This window comes from Scomber scombrus, chromosome 22 (genome assembly GCF_963691925.1).
Source record: "Scomber scombrus chromosome 22, fScoSco1.1, whole genome shotgun sequence".
Taxonomy (NCBI): Eukaryota; Metazoa; Chordata; class Actinopteri; order Scombriformes; family Scombridae; genus Scomber; species Scomber scombrus.
In genome coordinates this window covers 13,442,842-13,463,423 of record NC_084991.1, presented here as the reverse complement: position 1 = coordinate 13,463,423, position 20,582 = coordinate 13,442,842, and the positions used below count along the sequence as shown (strand labels likewise).

The window sequence follows — 20,582 nt, the reverse complement described above, 5'->3', positions numbered from 1 at the left end:
ACAGATTAACAACATTTCTGACTTGACATTCGACTGATCATCCAAGAGCCAGATGGTTGTCAACACATCCAACGACACCCAGGCTAGCAGAAATTTGTCTTGATCCTAAAATGAGTCTGGGGCAACCAATTTGGGGTTAAAATTGGGCTTAATGTGTACAGTGTCTGCATGGCATTACTCACACAAGTTATCCAGATAACTCAATAAGCCTGTTTCCAGGAACGGGCCTCTTGTACTGTTTGATCAACTTGTGTTCACAGAGAGAGTTTGACCTCCTAACTTTGCTGCTACATTTACGCTGAAGTACTTGAATATGTCTGTAAATAGATTTCCTTCTAAATGTAGTGCAAATTTCAATCGAAGTCCTTGAAAATTGGCAAAAGAAACTTTTGGATTCATGTGTGTTTACGTTTCATGTTGTTATTATTAGGAGTTTGTTTATTGAGATTAACAGCTGGTGGTGTTCATTTTCCATTCAGAGGCCATTAAACCATTTCAGAAGAAATGGGTGCAACAAGTCACATGGTTCACATACATCATGATTTATTTGCTATGTCTACTACACATTTTGCTTTTAATCGATATGCAAACTTTTCCTCCTTAGCCAAGTGTATACATTTTAAGGTCCACATTGAAAATACAAATTAAAACAGGTCAGTCTTATGTGAGTTTCTATGTCAGCATTTCTAACAAGCACTATTTTTGCATCCACACAATATAACACTGGGGCCACTGGTGAAGTAGTTTGTCCCAGTTGTATCATACTGCATGCAACAGTACGTACTTTGTAAAGGAAAGCTGCAGTATATATTAAAAATAAAAAGTATATATTACATATATTTACAAACACCTGCATATAGAAACTGATGAAAGAGCAGAACAATTAAAATAAGTACTAATAATAATCTTTCAAATAAAACATCCTAACTGCATTTATAACCTTTTTTTATTCATCTGTAGCTAACAATGTCATGTGATGTGCTATTTCAGAATACATTAACAACAAATATTGCTGGAACCACTGCAGAAAACTGCAGTTGAACATTTAATATCCATTAATTCACATTATAGACATAGACAATATAGATTTTGCACAATGACTATACAGAGTCCAGCCATATTTTGACCCAGTTTTTTTTTCTGCTTAGTTTGTGGGAGGTTCAAAAGAAAACACAGATCTGTATCAGGGTGGGACACAGCTGCGTGTGTGTGTGTGTGTGTGTGTGTGTGTGTGTGTGTGTGTGTGTGTGTGTGTGTGTGTGTGTGTGTGTGTGTGTGTGTGTGTGTGTGTGTGTGTGTGTTTGGCCGCAGCGACTCTCACAGTTCTGTTATTGTGCTGTAGAAGCGGTTACCTTCAACTATGTGAGTTCAGACCAGCTGCTTTCCCTTATCCTGTTAGATTTAAAGTAATTTAATTTAGTATTTATTGCAAAAATATTACTTTTATGTAATGCTTATATAACTGTCACCGGTCTGAAAATACTTTATTTTAGGGCTGGATATAAACATTCATGTCTCTTCCTAGAAAAGATTAACTTTTGGCCTCGCTGATTTTGGTGCTCTGGGCAACAGCATCCCAAACTAACCTTTTACTTTTTCCCAGTCCATTTTTTTCCTACATGTTTCCTCCAGACTGAGAATTTCATCTACATGCAGAGGCTTGATATGAGTTGATCTTGGCGAGCGTTATCAGTACAGTCATAAAGTTTACAGGCCTACACTGGTCTAGTTTCCATCACACAGATCCTATTCATAGTTATAGCCACTATAAGCTTGTGTAACTATTGTTAGAATAAACTCATTCAGCAATTCTCACCAAAAGACATGCAAAACTATGTTATGATCGTGATATCCGCTGAGATGAATAGCAGCCGCAACGTTAAGATACCGACTTGAATGTGGAGACTTTCCTCAGTGGAAAAATGGCAACAGTCATTTGTTCGAATCATCCTTGTTTAGATTTTTGTTTGAGAAGCAGCCTCTTGTGGTTCAGTGGGTTCAGTGTGTCTCAAAAGAGCCAATTCGTACAAAGTGTCTTCTAACAAAACTAAAGTGTTTTTTACCTGTTCTTAATTGCCACACTTGAATGCAGAGTGAAATATTACAGCAATTGGTTGAATGAATGCTTGAAATGAGCCATTGACATTTTCTTCTCTCTTGAGTTTGAGTGTTTTAATAAATTCTACAGTCTGTGTCAAAGGAGTTAGTTCGTATGAAACGTGTTTCTAAAGGCCACACTCGAATGCAGAGCGAAGGATTACAGCATCAACTGAATGCTTGAAATGAGCCGGTTATGTTTTCTCAACAAACAACCTCCTGTGTTTGTGTTTTTAATAAATGTTTCAGTGTACGTCAAAGGAGCTAGTTCAAACATAAGTGTCATGCTAAGACAACTTTATCTTATTTAACAGCATTGGTCAAATGCCTGAAATGAGCGGTTGACATTTCCTTGCCAACCTCTTGAGTTTGAGTGTTTTAATAAATACTTAGTTCTGTCACGGATCAGACAGACGACCAGAGGACCACAATTGCGTCACACAAGAATGTTTATTGAATTTTCAGGGAAAGGGAAGTTGGAAGTGAGTGAGGGTTCCAGTGGTGAAGGGTTACAGGAGTTCCAGTGGTTCCAGTGGTCCGTCCAACGTGCTGTGTGTGTCCCCCCCAGTGGCAATGATGCATCCAAGGGAGCCGGTGGTGGGTGGTCCAGAAGTCCTGGTGGGGGGGGAACACAACACAACAGCACGATGAAAGAAGGCAGAAGTACAACGGGGTAGAAGAGCAGTCAGGAGTCGAGAAGGCAGAAGGCAGGTCTAGTTTTCCGGGGCAGAAGAGTCGTCAGGATACAGGCAGGTCCGGGGTCACAAAGCAGGAATCGGATATAAGTGCGAGCAAACAGGTTCAGAGTGTGGGCTTTGCAGACGATCTGGCAAAGTAGAGCTGTAAGAAGAGGCTTTAAATACTGGGAGAGGTTAGTGGGTAATGCAGCGCAGCTGGCAGAGTAATCAGAGCAGAGGAGGGAAGAGACAGGTGGGACTAGTTAGGGTGAGTAGAGAAAGCGGTGAGCAGAGTGGCAGATAATGGGAACCAATTAAGGAAGTAACAGGTGGAGTGAGAGGGCTCATGACAAGTTCGTATGAAATGTCGTCCAAAAATAACTATTTTTACCTGTTTCTGAAAGCCACACTTGACTGTGGGGCAAAAAGTCTGATGCCAGCTCTGTCAACTCTACACGACTTGCTGCGTGAAGTGGGCGTGATTGTCACATAGACAGTTTCGAAAACTGTCTCAATACACGTCTTATTGTTGCTTAAATACTAAAAGGTTCAGTATGCTTCAAAAGGATCTAGTTTATACGAAGTGTCATCCAAAAACAGCAGTATTACCTGTTCCTAAAGGCCACACTCGAATGCAGAGCAAAACATTACAGCATTGGTTGAACGCTTGAAATGAACCATTGACATTTTCTCGACAAACAATCTCTTGTGTTTAACAAAGACTTCAGTGTGCGTCAAAGGAGCTAGTTCGTATGAAACGTCGTCCAAAACAACCATATTTTTACCTAGCACTTTAATGAGGGCCTGCTGCTAGTTCTGTCAACTCATGAAAAACAATCTCAAAACCACATCTTATGGTTGCGTAAATACTAAAAGGTGTTATGCTTGTTCCTAATAGCCACATTCAAAATAAGGTGAAATAAGCCCTGCTGAAATAAAGAGGGGAAAGACACAATCAGTCACATCATTAGGGCTCACATTTTCAGATAGACTCTTCTCGAAAGAAGTGACAAAAGTAGCTGAGACATTTTTCTGTATTTAACTAAAACTATAATCTAAAGAAAAAGATACTTGAAACGAGCCAAATACATTCATCAACAACATTTTCTCTTCATGTTGACAGGAGGTGTAATTCATTCATTGTGCATTTGCTGTTTCAATTTAGGGGTATTCAAACTTAATTTGTACAGGCTGGGTTTGGGGCTTCTCCCACATTAACCATCAATAGCTGTGTAATCCTTCTCCCACAGCTGCAAGTTTAACCTGCAGTGTTTGAATCCGAAAGCCTGCATCTCTCCTCTCGCTGTCTGTCTGTGATTATGTGATACACTGAGGCCGCGTGTGATCCTCAGACAAGCATTCCTCCGCTCTTTGATCACGAGGGCACCCGGTGTTTTGTCTGACAGGATGAAATACACTGGGCCTCTAGCATGGAGGGGGAAACACAGGATGCTGGGACACACAAGCAAAAAAAAAACCCTCAAAGACACACTCAAAATATTGGTTATCAGCATCTGAAATCCAAAAATATACTGCACTAAAATCTCTGTGGGTAGAATGAGGGAAATATAAAGCACACAAAGGCTTTTGATGCAGTTTGCGGATCACTTTCAAAGCTCCTGAGGCTATTTGAGGCTCTAGTTGGATATTTAACACCTGTAACGCCACCTCAATGGAGTCCAAGCAGGTGTTATAGGACTCTGTAGGCCCCACATTGTTCTACATTACCATGAACTTCTATCGGTTCCTGTTTCCATGTCCTGAAGCGGTGAATCTGCTTTCTCAAACATTCAAGGTTTTCACTTTCAGGCTCTGGCTTTACTTTCTCCTCTATAGTATTCAGTGTTTGTTTCAACCTATTAGAGTCCAAACATGCTAAAAAGGACCCTGAAATTAGTGATTTAACTCAGTGAGTGACTTTATTGTTCATCTTTGCTGTTTTTTTACTGTTTTTCTGATTGACAATGATAGACCCAAGCAAAAAAGAGCTAAGCGACTATATTTAGGACTTAAATAGACTGTCTAATCAGATTCCCATTGGTATCACAGTGGGGGGTTTTTTATGTGCAAATTGAAAATGCAAATAAAACTGGTGGATGAAAATGCACCTGCAGAAAACAAACACACACATCTGTGCACGTGAACATAAAGCACACACTCTTAACACAAGGTCTCTCCTTACCGAATGCTGTCATGCTGTCTCTCTCTCTCTCTCTCTCTCTCTCTCTCTCTCTCTCTCTCTCTCTCTCTCTCTGCCTTTCTCTGTCTGTCTTTGTCTCTCATTCTTAGGTTTTATAAATATAACACATTCCTCAAAGTTTGACCTTTCACCTTTGTTCACTTTTTAACCCCCTCCACCTCAACCGCTCCCACAACGTGACTTTTTACCCTTCACACATATCTATACCAACAACGCTGCTCAAGCCTCTAAAGCTAAACTAAACTTATCTATAGTTACTTTGCAGCCAGAATTGCACATTAAATATATGGGAATTAACCTTTTGTCAAGCCCCGTCCCCTAAATTACTGTCAGGCGTTTATGCCATTTACAATAGAGCTGCAACTAATGATGATTTTCTTGATTAATTGATTGATTGTTTGGTCCATAAAATGTAAGAAAATGGTGAAAAATGTCAATCAAAGTCCAGGTAATGGCCTCAAATATCTTATTTTCTCTCAATTGACAGTCCATAAACCTAAAGATATCCAGTTTACCGCGGAGGAGACTAAAGAAAAACAGAAAATATTCACATTTGAGAAGCTGGAACCAAAGAATTTTGACTTTCTTGCTTTAAAAATGGCTCAAAACGTGTAATAAATCATTAAAATAGTTGGTAGTTATTTTGATGGTTTATCAATTACTCGACTCATCATTGCAGCTCTAGTTTACAGTGACTATGGTGGAAATTCTCGGTTGGTTCTTCTATTGATTTCAAGCAAGTTGAATTATTTCTAAGCCCTAATTCACAATTTTATTTCTAACGTAACCCTGTTAGCTGTTTAACTTACTTGTGAAAGCACACCAGATGTTAGATTTATGCTTTATTGTTCATATTTTCTATAAACTGCATGTTATTTACGTTTAACAGCACAGAAGAAAAGGATTTTCAGATAAGGACTGTGAATGTTACGCCACCTAAATAAAAAGTTTGGCCATGTTTGCTGGAGTGTAATCCCTTAAAAATCCACTAAAGATCAGGACAGAGTGATTTTCTAATATAGCAACAACAAGTACTGATAACAATGTAGAAATAATACACAGTGGACATAAAACATGCGACCTGTAGCCAAATAAAATACTACGTTTACAGCCACAACAGAGCAGTTCAATTGTTCTCTTGCCAAGAACTAGTTTAGTTTAATCTAAAAGGAGTTCCTATTTAAGGGTTAATATTACATGAAATACTTCAAATATACAAATAAAGTTGACATAATATGGATGAAAAGAGCTTCATCTTCACATCTGGCCTTGATGCTTTGATGTTGATGCTGCTGTATACTGTAGATGTGAGGTGGAACAGGACGTCTGTCGGAGCCTGTCGCTGCTTTGAAACCAGATTAATGTTTAACCAGACCTTTAGCTGCAGATACACACCTGTGTTTTTAACAGGAGTTGGTCTTGTCAGGGAGTAAAAACAAGAACTCAGACCATCAAAAAGACTCAAACTTTGAGGAAAACCCCGACTAATATAAAGTTTTTAGATGGTGGCAAAAAATATCGTCATAGTTGTATCACTTTTTCTCTCCCAACCTGTTCATAACTTCCTTAATAATTCTTAATAATCTTTTTTTTCATCAATGTAACAACAAATTCAGCATTAAACACCAAATACACTTAATACAATATGAATATTTGTGTTTTTTAAATTAGTTAATAACTGATTAAAACATTTCCTAATTCTCTGATATTTGATAGTAAACTCAATATCTTTGGTTTGTGGACTGTCGATCAGGACAAAATAAGTAATTTTAGATTGAAGCTTGGATTTTGGGAAACATTTTTCACCATTTTCTTGACAAATAATCATTAGTTGCAGCCCTGCTGTACTGTGTTTCGTGATGATTATGAAAATACAGTGGAATAGCTCCTCTAACATCATGCATAAAGGACAGTAAAGTTACATTTGTTGCTTATTTTTTGACGTGTAACAAGTAAATAAAGCAAATTTCTCTTCTGGTATTAAAAAAGTGAGTGAATAAGTTTATCAGCAGGTGTCAGTAAAGTCCAAAAACGTGTCATATTGCTTGTTTTTGAGTGTGAACGGGCCTATTGGTAAGATTAGTGAGAGAAAATGTAAAACCACCCAGCACTGACCATTGTTCCAGGCTATATGTTGGGAACATTGGAAACCACTCATGCATGGCTGCGTATGTAATGTATAACTGCGGCTATAGAGCTACAACCATCCATCTCACCAAAACCACCAAACCACAATCCACTGCTACAAAACCTCTGTGTCCCTCTACATCTGTCGTGTCCATCATTCAGTGACTGTAACTCATAATTTAACACACATTTTAAGCCATGTTTTATACCTAAACCCATGTTGTATGTGTTTCTGTATGTTTTTATAACTGTTTTAGGTGCAGTGAGAGCAAATTAGCCCCAAAATGTCAAATTTAAAGTTTATTTTACATAACTGGAAGCACCCACATAGACCAGAGTGTACCAGGGTCATTTCCACTTCAAAACAAGCCACATTTGGGGTAATTTTCTGCAAAAATACATTAATCCTTACAGAGTTTTATATTGATGTTACTTTTTGCTGTTGTATTTAGCTTTCATTAATTTTTTTCCCATTTCTGTCTATATTTAAGCATCTCTAGATTATTATATTACATGATTGCCCCCAAATTTTATCAAGTTTTTACATAAGATGTTTTTTCATGATATAAAAATGTAAAAATGTGACCAAAAAACCCCCCAAACAAACAAAACCTTTATGAAATATAATTAAAACAGCTCTGTCTAAAGGTTCAGTTCAACCATTTTCATTGAATCTAGTCATATGCCTATACTTTTTGTTATTTTCTGTCTCTGAAATGTCCACTACAGTCCATCTACATCATTTATATATATACAACTATAATATTATACTACTTTTTTCGGCCATAAAGTAGCATAAGATTCTTTAACTTATCCACAGAGACTTGTGCTTTTTAAATTTCCTTTATTTATTTATTTTTACCAGACAGCTTTAATTTGTTTGATTAAGGTTTCTTAACAGGAATCACTTCATTTTGTGTCACTTTTCACTCAGCCAAAAAGCACTTTACATTTCGTTACCTTGGGAAACTTGTAAGCTTTTAATCTTTTAATCTTGTTAATTGTCTCTTTTGTGCCTTCACGCTAACAGCCTCAGAGTTACAGTATAGTGTCAGTATGTTAGCGAGGAGCTGCCCTCACTGGAATCTCAGTAATGTGTAACCAGACTGGCTCCAGGCCAAAGGGTTCGGGTTAGGGTTTGGGCAGCAGTGACCATATACACATACACCTCTCTGTGCATATATGTGTGTGCGTGGTTGTGTGTGTGAACATGCTTGTCTCGGGTGTGGCTCCTATAGTGAGGAACCTAACGTTTTTCTGAATGTGTGTATGTGTTTGTATGTGTGTGAGAAACCTTATCAGGACTGGTTTCACACGCTCCCACTCGGTCACCTTCAGGAGTCCTGCTGGAGCCGACCACAGACAGGGTGTGTGTGTGTGTGTGTGTGTGTGTGTGTGTGTGAATACAATATACAGCACATTAATGATTGACTAAAGCTGGAGGAACAATAGACAGTATTTACCACTGTTTATAAGTGTGTAGAGTCAGCAGATACTGTATGCTCATGTAAAACGAATGAGTCATTGTTTGAACTTATTACAACAACTAATGTTGTGAATGAGTCAAACAACTTCCCACCATGTAGTTTGTGGAGATATGGAGGATATTTCATGTATTTGGTGACTAATACAAACCAGATTTAAGCCGTCGTAACACGGATGAGGTTTAATCCAGGTTGCTGCAACCATAATACAGTGTTTATATGTATAACACATAACTGGAATACTCCAAACACTTGATCATAACCAGGATGTTAGTGCTCATGTTAACGCCCTGTCACTAACATTATAAATAGAGTCAGAATTAAATAAATAAGCTTGCAGATAGAACCGATACTGCCAATTAATAATGGGCTGTGTCATGAGTGTTATCGCCTCTGATAGGATTAGATAGTAGTTTGGTTTCATGTTTCTTGCATAATATGTTTCCATTTTGATCAGGTTTCACTGATGTTTGCATGAACATGTTACCATTCTGACACTGTGACACTCTCGAGTAGGATTTGCAATTTTTACGCTGTTAAAAGTCCCAGTTTATTTATATTATAAAGCTTGTAGAAACCCTTTCACAGCTGTACGGCAGATCAAAATAATGTAAAACGAGGCAGAAAAGGTTACAGAGAGGTTATAGGGCGCTGAGATTTTTATGTTTTGGTTCAGATTATAGTGTAAAAATGTTAAAATAATTAGTTTGAGCACTCAAAATGGTCAGGTTGTCAGCTTGAATCATATATTTCTGCCTTTACCCTTCTGTTGTAGCATATTGGACAGTCCAGTTCAGTGCAATGCAGTGAAGCGAGGGATGATATGTTGACATGCCTGCTTATCTGTGGAGCGAGTGTGTTTTGGATGCATCTCTGCAGTACTTTTAAAGGCTAAGATGGATGTTGGTTTGGCTGCCCCTGATGTGCCATATTTATTCTTGGTCCCTTTTCTAACCCCACTGGTTTTAAATTAGAGCTTCTCTGTCTAAAAAATCTCCACCAGTTGTTCCCAGTGTGTGTACATTTTTGTATATGTGTGTGCTTGTGTGTGTGTGTGTGTGGGTTCGGCTTGATTTAGTGCAGATGTACCATAGATTTCACCCTGCAGCTGAACCTGCTCTGCTGATGTTTTTGGCCTTTTTTTTCCCTGAGTGGGTTGTTATATGAAGATGAAACGTTACAATTTTTTAACTCTGCATCCAGTAGGGAACAAGGTCCTGGAAGTAGCTGAAAACAGGAGGTACTTACGCTTTTAATTGTCTCCCTGCTCAATAATAGCTTCCAGTTGTTGGCCCATGAAGGAGCCAACAACTGGTATAAGAGACTTTAACATCACCCGCTGAAAACACGAATAAAACTCTGATTCATTTTACAACCACATAAACTCAGCAGTCGAACATATATGTATAACACACATTTAGTATGTCTGTTTTGACTTTTATCTATGTTTTATGAAGTTGTATGACGGCAGCACACTGGCGCTATATAGGTGTATTTCTCATATTAAACCAAATTAGAAACACGTTGCAGTAAAGGCCTCTGTGTATCGCTGTAGAAAAATAAGCGGCACTGCAATTCAAAGTAAGTTTTGTTGATGTTAATGTGAGTAAAAAATACAGCTATTGTCTAAAAAGTCTTTAATTATTCATAAAATGCTTTCGAAGAATCAGTTTCTCCTTTTTAACACATAATTTTGCTGTGATTGGGTTTCATTTTTGACATTTAATGACTGAAATGCATTTTGTTCAAATCCAAAAATATCAAGAGCACCCTTCAAAATCTAAATAATTCAAACCCAAAAATACATTTTATTAGTGAGTATTTCTCCCTACAAAAGGCCTGTGGTGTCTTTGTGTAAAAGGTTAACTCCCTTGATGCATCTCTGCACCATAACTGTGCCTTATGTTAAAACCAAACCACATCACACTGTATCCAGACATCTGATTTGGGTTTGGCTGGTTTTATTCTGAGCCTCTCCATTGTCCCGGGCAAACATTTGCATGACTGAAAAAACATATCAGACAGACAGATTTATTGACTTGATATGCACATGTTGTAGTCATACCAACATTTGTTTACAGTGTACCAGGAGATATTTTTATCTTGTGTTATTTGCAAAGGAAATTTGGATTGATGGATGCTCTCTGCTGTCTGTATATGAGCTTCTTCTCGCCCCCTAAAGGCCTCTTGTTAGGTTTGTCTAGTGAATTAAAGGCAGAGTGAACATTTGTTGATCCAGGAGACAAAACAAATTTACCTCTTACAAACACCTCGAGGGCTCCAGCTCATTTTTTAAAAAGTAATTACACTTTAAAAATAGACTCAAAAGATAAATATCCTCATCATTAGCTGAGGTGATTCAGCTCTGGTCACATGAAAACAGTCACGGAGGTAATTTTAAAAAGAAAAAGGCTGTTCATCTTGTTTTAATTAAATAATGACTGCGTTTAAACATTACCTCCCACCAAAACAACACACGTACACACAGCCAGCTATCATCTCCCGCCATGAAGCCCTTCTGGAAATGTTACAAATATCTGAAAGTACCAGTGAGGCCTTTTCCACCCGTTGATAAGTGCACGTTCGTTCTCCTTAGCAATTAAACACACACATAATACGTCAGTGCAGCAGCAGCAGCAGCAGCTATTAAATGCCTCAGATGTCTGTATTTTTGGTTTACTCGATGCTAGCCGAGGCAGGAAAAGCATGCTGCAGAGGAAAAAACCTAGAAAGCTAGCTTTTATTTGCTGCCTGTTGATCGAGGTAAGATGCTGCATTTTGCTTTATTTATTATAAAGAATAAGTGCATGTTAGTGTTTCAGAGGTTGTCGCTTTAGCTCATAGCTCTGTATCCGACCTCTGACCTTCTGTTTTAGGAATGTGGGTAACTTTAGTCCTGTCGGTGGTGTGTTTTTCCAAGTTGTGCTTTGAATATACTGAGATTTAAGGGTGACATTGATCTGATTGAATTTCTCAGCTACACCTGAGACAGAGAGAGGATTTAAGGGTCACGGTAAGGGTGCTCTTACGTTGCCTCTTGGTACTTTAAATGTGTGGTAGGGGGGAAAAAACTGCTCTGTGTTTTAACATTGATGGATGCATCGTTCTCATGCAGATTATTAACAACCTTGAAATCATCCGAGACACCGAAACTGAACATATTGTTATATATTATGAAGCTGAAAGTTATGTTTTTACTTTAAAGTAAAACATTCATAAAAAAACCAGACTGAACAAACTCCAGCTGGTTGTAAGCTCAGAAAAAAGCTAGTAAGAGGAACTTGATTTGCATGCTACTATTTCAAAGCTCAAGAATGAACATTCATGCTTCAAAATAGCATTGTTTCCGGTCTGATTTGATTAAGTATTACTTGTGATTTTGCAGTTTATGAGGCAAAACAGAAGAGGGAAGCACTTAATAAAAGAACCATTCACATATTCAGGCTGGAAAGTGACCCAGTTTATATTTTACTATTGATCAGATCACAATAGGCTTCTAAATAGCCATACAATATGCTTGAGTAGAAGTGCTTCACTGAATGGAAAGTTTACTGAGAGAAGTAAATGTGATTTACTTGGCATAAAAATGGCAGGATGTCAAGTATTGAATATTATAAATGTGATATTTTCTTACGTTACCCTTCAGACATGTTTTAAGACATAGAAACACTCTGCTTTGAATAATAAGTTGTATCAGATAAGGTTTTAATGTTGTTGAAAACACATCTAATCCTTCTTCCTCATTCAAAAACCCAGAATATATTAATATGACTATTTTTAGTCTAATATGTTTAACTGCTGGACATAAAAAGGTCCATCCGCTGTGTAGTTGTGTGTACTTCAAGTTTATCCTTTCAGCAGATGAATGCGAAAGTAGCAGCGTAAGGGTGAAATTGATAAAATAAATAAAATAAAATACTTTATACTGTACAGCAAACAATATCTGTGTAAATAAATATGCAATAAGCAGAAAATCCTGAGATTATATTAGTGGGATTAATTTTAGTGGGAGTGGGAGGTACTATAATGCTAAAGTGCATCAGTGCTAGTGTAGCCAACATTAAAGCATAAATAATATACACAAATCTATACAAAAACAAGGATAATTCAAATATAAACCATTAATAGTATTTAATTTAATTTTTTACAGTATATACTGTTATCAGCTGCACTCAAACTGGCAATCAAAGCGCTGATTGGCTGGATGTAGTGTTGTGGGCGGTGCTGTAGTAGCTGACAGGCCGTTGATTGGATGGCTGCGGTTAGTGGGCGTGGCCTTACTGTAGCCTGTCTGTCACACAAGACAAGTCAAACCAAACCTTACACAGTGTTAACAGGAGAGTAACAAGTAACCGGAGCGACTGTTTTTGGGGATTTTTCGGGTCATTATCGTTCACATTAGTAAAAGTTAATACATTGACGCCTTTGTAACAACTTGTTTTTTATTTTGGCTTCTAAAAAATGGAGACTTTTAAATGACTTTTTGGCCATTCAAGTGGAGTAAAAGCAAGGCGAGAAGAGAGAGAGAGGAAGGAGGAGGAGGAGGAGGAGGTGGAAGGGGGGATTGGGACACAGTTGAGCGGATTTGAAAGAGGAAGTCATCCCCTATAACTGTGCATACATTGTTTCTTTTTTAACCTTGTGTGTAAGCTGATAATTACTCCAGTATTTTTTTTTATTATTATTTTTTTCGGTGGTGGTGGGGAAGGGAGAAACGTTTTTTTGGATGTGGCCGAGAAGTTGTTTCTCTGCAAATGACGTGGAATAGCACGATGAGCAGTGGCTACAGTAGCTTGGAGGAGGACTCCGAGGAATACTTTTTCACAGCAAGGACTTCTTTCTTCAAAAAACCCTCAGGCAAAGTCACAGCAGAGTGCAAGGTAAACATTTGCCTACTTCCTTCTTCCATGTAAGCCTGTTTTTGCTGTTTTTATGGATGAGTAATTGCTCCAAAGTCCGGTTATCTCATTCCTGCATGAGGCTCCATTCAGTACTCCATTCAGAAATGCGTAAAATCGACATTATCTATCTTATTTCTAAATATACAGATAAAATAGAAATATGTTTAACACCATTTGCAAATCATTAGCATGCATTCTTCACATCGGCATTAATGTTGTATTAAAAAACAATATAATTTCACACAAAATCATCACTTTCCTATCTGGTCCACCTGTTGTTTCCTGCGCCCTTCTCCCTACAAAATCCATTATAAAGAGGAACACAGTGGTTTAAAAGTTGTGATTTTGTATACTGTTTTTAACGCCGATTTGATCTATTATTCATATATTTATTATAAAGTTACATGTTGTTGTGTTCTGCCTTTTTATATGTGTTGATAATGAGGAAGCAAGCGTTAAATTGGCATATTTTTAAATGGTGTTTGGCACGTCTTTAGGAGCAAGTTGTACAAATATTTGAATAACAACAACCAGCTTGTGGCTTAATCCCATTTTGACAGTTGTTGTGGGGTTTAACCTATATTTAATTTGACATTAAAAAAGCCCATTTTTTGTTGCTCCTTTTCTCAGTTATAGAGGCATTGAAATTGAGAGCAAACAATGGCATTTAAAGTGTTTTAAGTTCTTTTTTGTGTGCATGTATTGAACTTAAATTAAGAAGCAAGTGATTATAAAAGATTGAATGATACAGAATTGAGTCTTAGTGGTCATTAGCCTGGAGGGGGACTTTAATAAGCCTATCACAACTGCAGCCTTGTGACCCAATTTGGCCCCTCCTTACCCACAATTTTAACAACCCCTTAAAACATAAGTTACCTAGATTTAAAATTTGCCCTTTGCCTGCAGACTGAGAGAAAATTAAGTCCAGTCTAAGCGTTGGATTGAGTTAAGAACCAAAGACATTCAGATTTATCATGTCTGGGACTCAAAACTAGGTCACTCTCTCCATCACTCTCCTTGACCAAAATACCAGTCGGCCTCTCCTACACAGTCTTCATGTAACTCCTCTAGTCACACACACTCACACATGCATGCATTCATTCACACCATGCAACACACACATACACACACACACACACACACACACACACACACACACACACACACATATGCTCACACAGTATCAGACAGACACAGCATTGCTAACACAGCTGCAAGAATCGAGCAATTCTTCTCCTCTGCCCACTTAATGCGTGAGTGTGACATTGACTACTTGCATGACCCCCCCTTCACTTTCCCCACAAAAAAAAAATGCCACAGGTCTCCATTCCCTCATGCTACTGTGTGTGTGTCTGTGTGTGGAGTGGATGCACAATGTTTCCCATACAGTGCTGCAAGACAGAGGTTGTGACCTGTGGTGTCTTTTAAAACTGTGGGGACGCCAAAATGGGGACGCTGTTGGCTGCTGTCTGGTGGTTTCCCCACACGCCAACAGTAATTACAACTAAAGAAGGGACGTGTCCCTTTTGGGGAAAATGTGTCGGCTGTATGAAATTACTGGTTCTGTATCGGGAAAAATAGAAGGTTATTGTGTGAGTCAATGTGTATTTATGTTCACCGCTGAGTGCTGCTTATTCTACTGAAGTGGCAGCTACCACGGCTCAAGGTTGAAGCCAATGCAGAAGTACCTTTAAAAAATGCCTTAAAAAACATCAATTTATCTCTAGAAATACTAAGTTACGAACTCTTTTCAATATTCCCAAATGCAGGCCCTTTTTTAATAAGCCCTTTAGTAAGACTTATAGTAGCTTTAATTTATGTTATGTGGGAGTTAATTGACAGCTTTGATTGATGCTTGGCTCACCTGCAACACTCCTCGGCTCTGGGATTCGCACTGATTTGGACTATTGTCGCAATATTTCACTAAATTTAATGGTACTTGATAACTACACCTGCCCTGTTAGCCCAATTTTGCCAGTTTGTCTGTGTTTCCTGCAGCCTTAGTGAAAGTCTTGGCTCCAAACAGAAAAAAACATTCTATAAGTGATAAATTTGGTGTTTGAAGTAAACTGCCATCCCAAAAGTAGCAGCAGTAATAGGAGTAACAGTGTTTTCATGTGTATATTATAGCGTTTAATTCAGCATTACATCCAATTAGACTTGCTTCCTTTTTTTTCCTTTCAAATGTCTGTGCAACCAAAAAAAGTAGCATTTAGTTTGTAAGTAAATTGAAATGTACTGTACTTGCAGTGAGTGTAGATGCAGTTTAATGCCAGTCCATTTATAACTTTCAATCCCAGTGATTCCAAGGAGAGAGGAGACATTTCTCATCAAGCCAGAGTTTTGTTACGAGAAAGTTAAGAGTTTAAACGAGAGAGAGAGAGAGAGAGAGAGAGAGAGAGAGAGAGAGAGAGAGAGAGAGAGAGAGAGAGAGAGAGAGAGAGAGAGAGAGAGAGAGAGAGAGAGAGAGAGAGAGAGAGAGAGAGAGAGAGAGAGAGAGAGAGAGAGGAGAGAGAGAGAGAGAGAGAGAGAGAGAGAGAGAGAGAGAGAGAGAGAGAGAGAGAGAGAGAGAGAGAGAGACACAAAGACTGACGGCTGATGAGCTGATTCAGGATGGTCAAATAGAGAAATGAGATGTAACAATGCGGCTAAAAGAGGATTTATCTCTATATCCTACACACACACACACACACATTCTCGCCCCGCCGCCTCTCTCCACTGTAACCACCTTTTCAGTGTGTGAATGGTGAGTCTGTCGTGAAATGTCACGCTGACCAGTCGGGTTGTGTGCGTCTCGTGGAAAAACACAAGGGGTAATCTCACCCAACCACACACACACACACACACACACACACACACACACACACACTGGACAGCCAAATCAGCTCATCTTCAATTCAAATCATGCTCACAAGACCGTACAGTAGGCTTACTGTGGCGTTATTCATCATCATTCATACATGATGTTGAGCAGCCATCATATTTTTAAAGGGACATATGAAGCGTTTTCTAGTTAATCTGTTATTTATATGCAGTTATGATGTCAAATGTCTGTATTAAACATGGTCAAAGTCCCAAAATGTGACATTAACATAGGTAGAAATGCTCCATGCAAGTCAAAATTCAGGGCTAAAGAACTAAAGAAACCAAAAAATCTACAACTTTGGGTGTTTTGTGCAGCTGGTTGGCACAAAACAACAACATTAGTGGTTGCATTTTTGGTTTTGGGGAACATTAATCAACATTTTTAGCCTCTTCCTGCCATATTATAGACTAAAAACAACCAATCGCTTCAAAAATAATCATTAGTTGTAGCTTAAAATGCCTCAAAACAACACATATTTTATCAAAATGTATGCTTTATCATTCCTGTTGATCGATTTAATGCACTCCTAGTTACACACCCAGGAGCAAAGTACAATGAGTGTCAAGTTCAAGTTGTAAAATAATAATGGAGTGAAACTTATAGATAAGACACCAAAAATAGTTGTAAATTTACATGCATAGTGTAGTATTCTTTCATTTAACTGCATTATATATAGATCATGATAGATTTTGCACCCATTTAATACATTTAATCTAAACATGTGGCAAACAAGCATAAATGTTGCATTCTTAAATGTCTTACAACTTATATACCACGTGACAAATACTCGAGTCAATTAGTGGAGAAACTTTGCATTAAAAAGTAGATAAATTAAACTTTTAAGTACAAACTTTTAATATATTTTCTTGGTTATAAACAGAGTGATATGTTTGACAGTCCTGGTTTTATTCTGCAGTGAGTGTTTGCTGTGTTCACTCATGGTTTTCTGTACATTTTTGATTATTTAGTGCAGTTTGCAGTGACAGTGGTTGGGTTTGTGCTTGTGTAATCGACGGCCGGCTGCAGATCAGCAGCAGTAGCAGCAGCAGCAGTGTCAGCTGATTGTGAATAAGTTGATATGCAGAAGTATTGAGAACTGGTTTCTTAAAGGGAAGTTTGGGCCTCTTCAGCTTCTCACCATGCAGCACTTATATTAGTTCTGCAGAGGTTTATGTTATAACACTATATCACAGTTTTTGGTGTAACTGTAGTAGATAATGTTGCATCTAAATCTCAGGTGCTAGTACTTTAAGGTGTGGCTATGAGCTTCATGCAGCAATCTCTGTGCAATAATGATTAAAAGCAATTAAATTTGTATTATTTCTTGCAGCTTGGTGTAAAAAATCAGCTTTTAAGTGTAAAGCTACAAACAATTAACTCATGCATGGCAACATAGAGAATATTTATATTTTTCTTTATTTCCCAATTCATATGTACCAAAAAGATAATAGAATATACCTCAAAATTAATGACAAATGACTCTTTATGACAACTAGAGCTTCCACAATCTATAAAATACTAAAAAAACACCCTTTAACGTTTCATAGCAGTCATGGTGACGTCTTTAAATGTCTTTAAAATGATTTTTATCTGATCAACAGTCCAAAATCCAATGATATCTGTTTATTTGACACAGAAGAGAGACAGAAATCCTCACGTGAGAGAAGCTGCAACCAGGAAATGTCTACTATTTTGACTTTACTTAATTTTCTGTTGATTTATTGATCTATGGACTAATTGTTGCAGCTTTAATGCAGCTTTTTTTCGGCTGTAAGTGTATTTTAGCTTAGTTAAATTGTATGATTTGATTCAGAATAGGGATTTAATAAGAATCTGAATCAATAAGCTATAAAAAAGAACCCACTCTTAACTAAACTAAACATGGTGAAGCAGCGTTTAGCTGTTATGCTGCACACAACTGGAACAAACTACCAGCAGAACTGAAATCAGCCCCAACTGTGAATATTTTTAAATCCAGGTTAAAAACACTTCTCTTCTCCTGTGCTTATGATTGAGCTCTTTCAAAGCACTTTAAATTTTAATCTTTCATTGACACTCTATGTCCTTTTAATGATTTTAAAGGAAATCATTATTTTATGCTGCAATCTTATTTTTAATGCTCTATTATAGTATTTTATTTCTCTCTTTCTATGTTTCTGTACTTTGTTTTTATTATTAGTGTGTGTGTGTGTGTGTGTGTGTGTGTGTGGGGGGGGGGGGGGTGTGGGGGTGGTGGTGGGTATGTATGTGTTTACTATGATTGGGTTGTATTTTTATTTCTCAAATTCCATGTTTTTTTCAATTTTTTCTGTTAAATGTTTGTTTTATGTAAAGCACATTGAGTTGCCACTGTGTATGAAATGCGCTATATAAATAAAACTGCCTTGCCTTGCCTTGCCTTGCCTTGCCTTAACACTACAGCCCATTCAATAAGACAAAAAAGGAGTGAATAATTCAGCTTTAGGGTGTTGGATCTCAGAGATGAGCTGTATCATCACACTCTCCGGTGCTTTCCAACAGTCATACACACACAGGAAGCTGGATTCACAACCTATAAATGAGTTTATGATTAAATAAATGACAGCATCGTTACTGTCGGCGCCGTGTCGAAATGATCCAGCAGTGAGAGAGGGAGGAACTTCATATGTGTTGATCAAGAAGAAGAAGTGGTTTTTCCTCAGAAGCTGTGCAGTATAAAAAAACAAAGACAAAACAAGCAGGGATCAGTTTAACCCTTTCATACTGTTCATGGTCAAATTTCACCCATTTGTTTTAACATTTGAGAGCTGTAAAAACATTTCTTTTAGTCAGACTTTTCCTAATGCTACCCAAATTTGACCTAATTTTATCTTTTAAAAAATCAGCTTTCAAACCTGTTGTATTCATCATATCCTATAAAATGTTCTTTTATATAAGATTAATGAAACAGAAGGATAACCCCACTTCAGTCCTGCTGTTTTATACATCTTTTCCATGTATGTACGGAAGATAACTGATCAAACATGTAGTATATATAATGACTAATGGGGAATTTATGACTGTGAATTGGTGTAGAGACTAATTATGAGTCAGGATATGAACAGTATGTAAAGGCTTAAAGAGGACGACGGTCGCGTCCTGTGTGTTTACCCTTCGAATGAACCAGAACCAAAACGCTGACATCATGCTGTACTTTTTACAGTGTGTTTGATAAGGAGAGGTTGTTTGTTGTTCATCCACCCCTCCTCCTCCTCCTCCTCCTCCTGCTGCACCTTCCTCCCTCTCCGCTGACCGCTTAGAGCAGATTAATGGTTTGATATTTTATACCTGACCCCACCCTGCAGCCCTCTTGTTTCCCTTTAAAACACACTGGCAGTCACTTTTCCTTTTTTTTAAGTCTCTAGTTAGACCAGTTTCTGCTCTTCTTGATCTACTTTACCTCTAAATGCAATCTTTTTTTTCCTTTTTCGGGAGAACTAGCACAAGTTTAAGCACCGTGAAGCAAAAGATTTCAACTCTCTTATCAGTCTGCTGTGGGAAAACTACCTTGTGTTTTTTATTTATCTCCAAGGGCAACTGATAGACAGACTGACTGCCACAGATACAGATCTTATCTTTCACTCCCTCCCTCTCTCCTTCTCTCTTTCTCTCTCACACACACACACACACACACACACACACACAGTAAACTCTACAACCTCACACACCAGCTTATAACCTGAGCCTGTAGACAAAAAACAGGTCATACTTCATTTTTTACTTGTTTCTTTCCTCCTCTTTTGTGTTTTTTCATGTTTCATTTTCATCTCATATTGCAGTCCAAAAAAAGAAGGGCGATATCGTAGTTTTACCCTCTTCACATGCAAAACAGACACTTGTAAGGTAAAAATGTGCCTTTGATTTAATTGTAATAGCAACATATATTTTCTCTACTTGTGTTAAATCAAATCAAAAGGCTGAAGTAGATTTAGTCCAGAGGTTTTTCATAGTCAACTAGTGTCTAACTAATTATTATTATAAACTAATTAAAATAAAATAACTTTATTCTGACAGTTTATTGTATTAAAATGACTTCTTGTTGATATTAAAAGGCCAGTTTAGTTAAAATCCGGTGTTGTCTTTCCTGTCCTCAAGGACACGTGAATCCAAATCCCTCCATTCTCACATTCCCCTTCTCTAGATTTCCTTCCTGTGTTAGTCCATCCTCACCCCTCCTCCCCCTCCTCCTCCATTATCCTCCTCACCCCTCCA

General features: G+C 37.8%; 1 protein-coding gene across 1 annotated transcript in view; it reads left to right on the top strand.

Moving 5' to 3' along the window:
- Positions 1-12,944: 12,944 nt before the first annotated feature.
- The window catches only part of rassf3 (Ras association domain family member 3), a 44,920-nt gene continuing 37,282 nt past the window's right edge, over positions 12,945-20,582 (top strand). The window contains 1 exon segment of the mRNA XM_062444229.1: positions 12,945-13,465. Coding sequence (XP_062300213.1) covers positions 13,340-13,465 — 126 coding nt within the window. The 5' untranslated portion in view covers positions 12,945-13,339.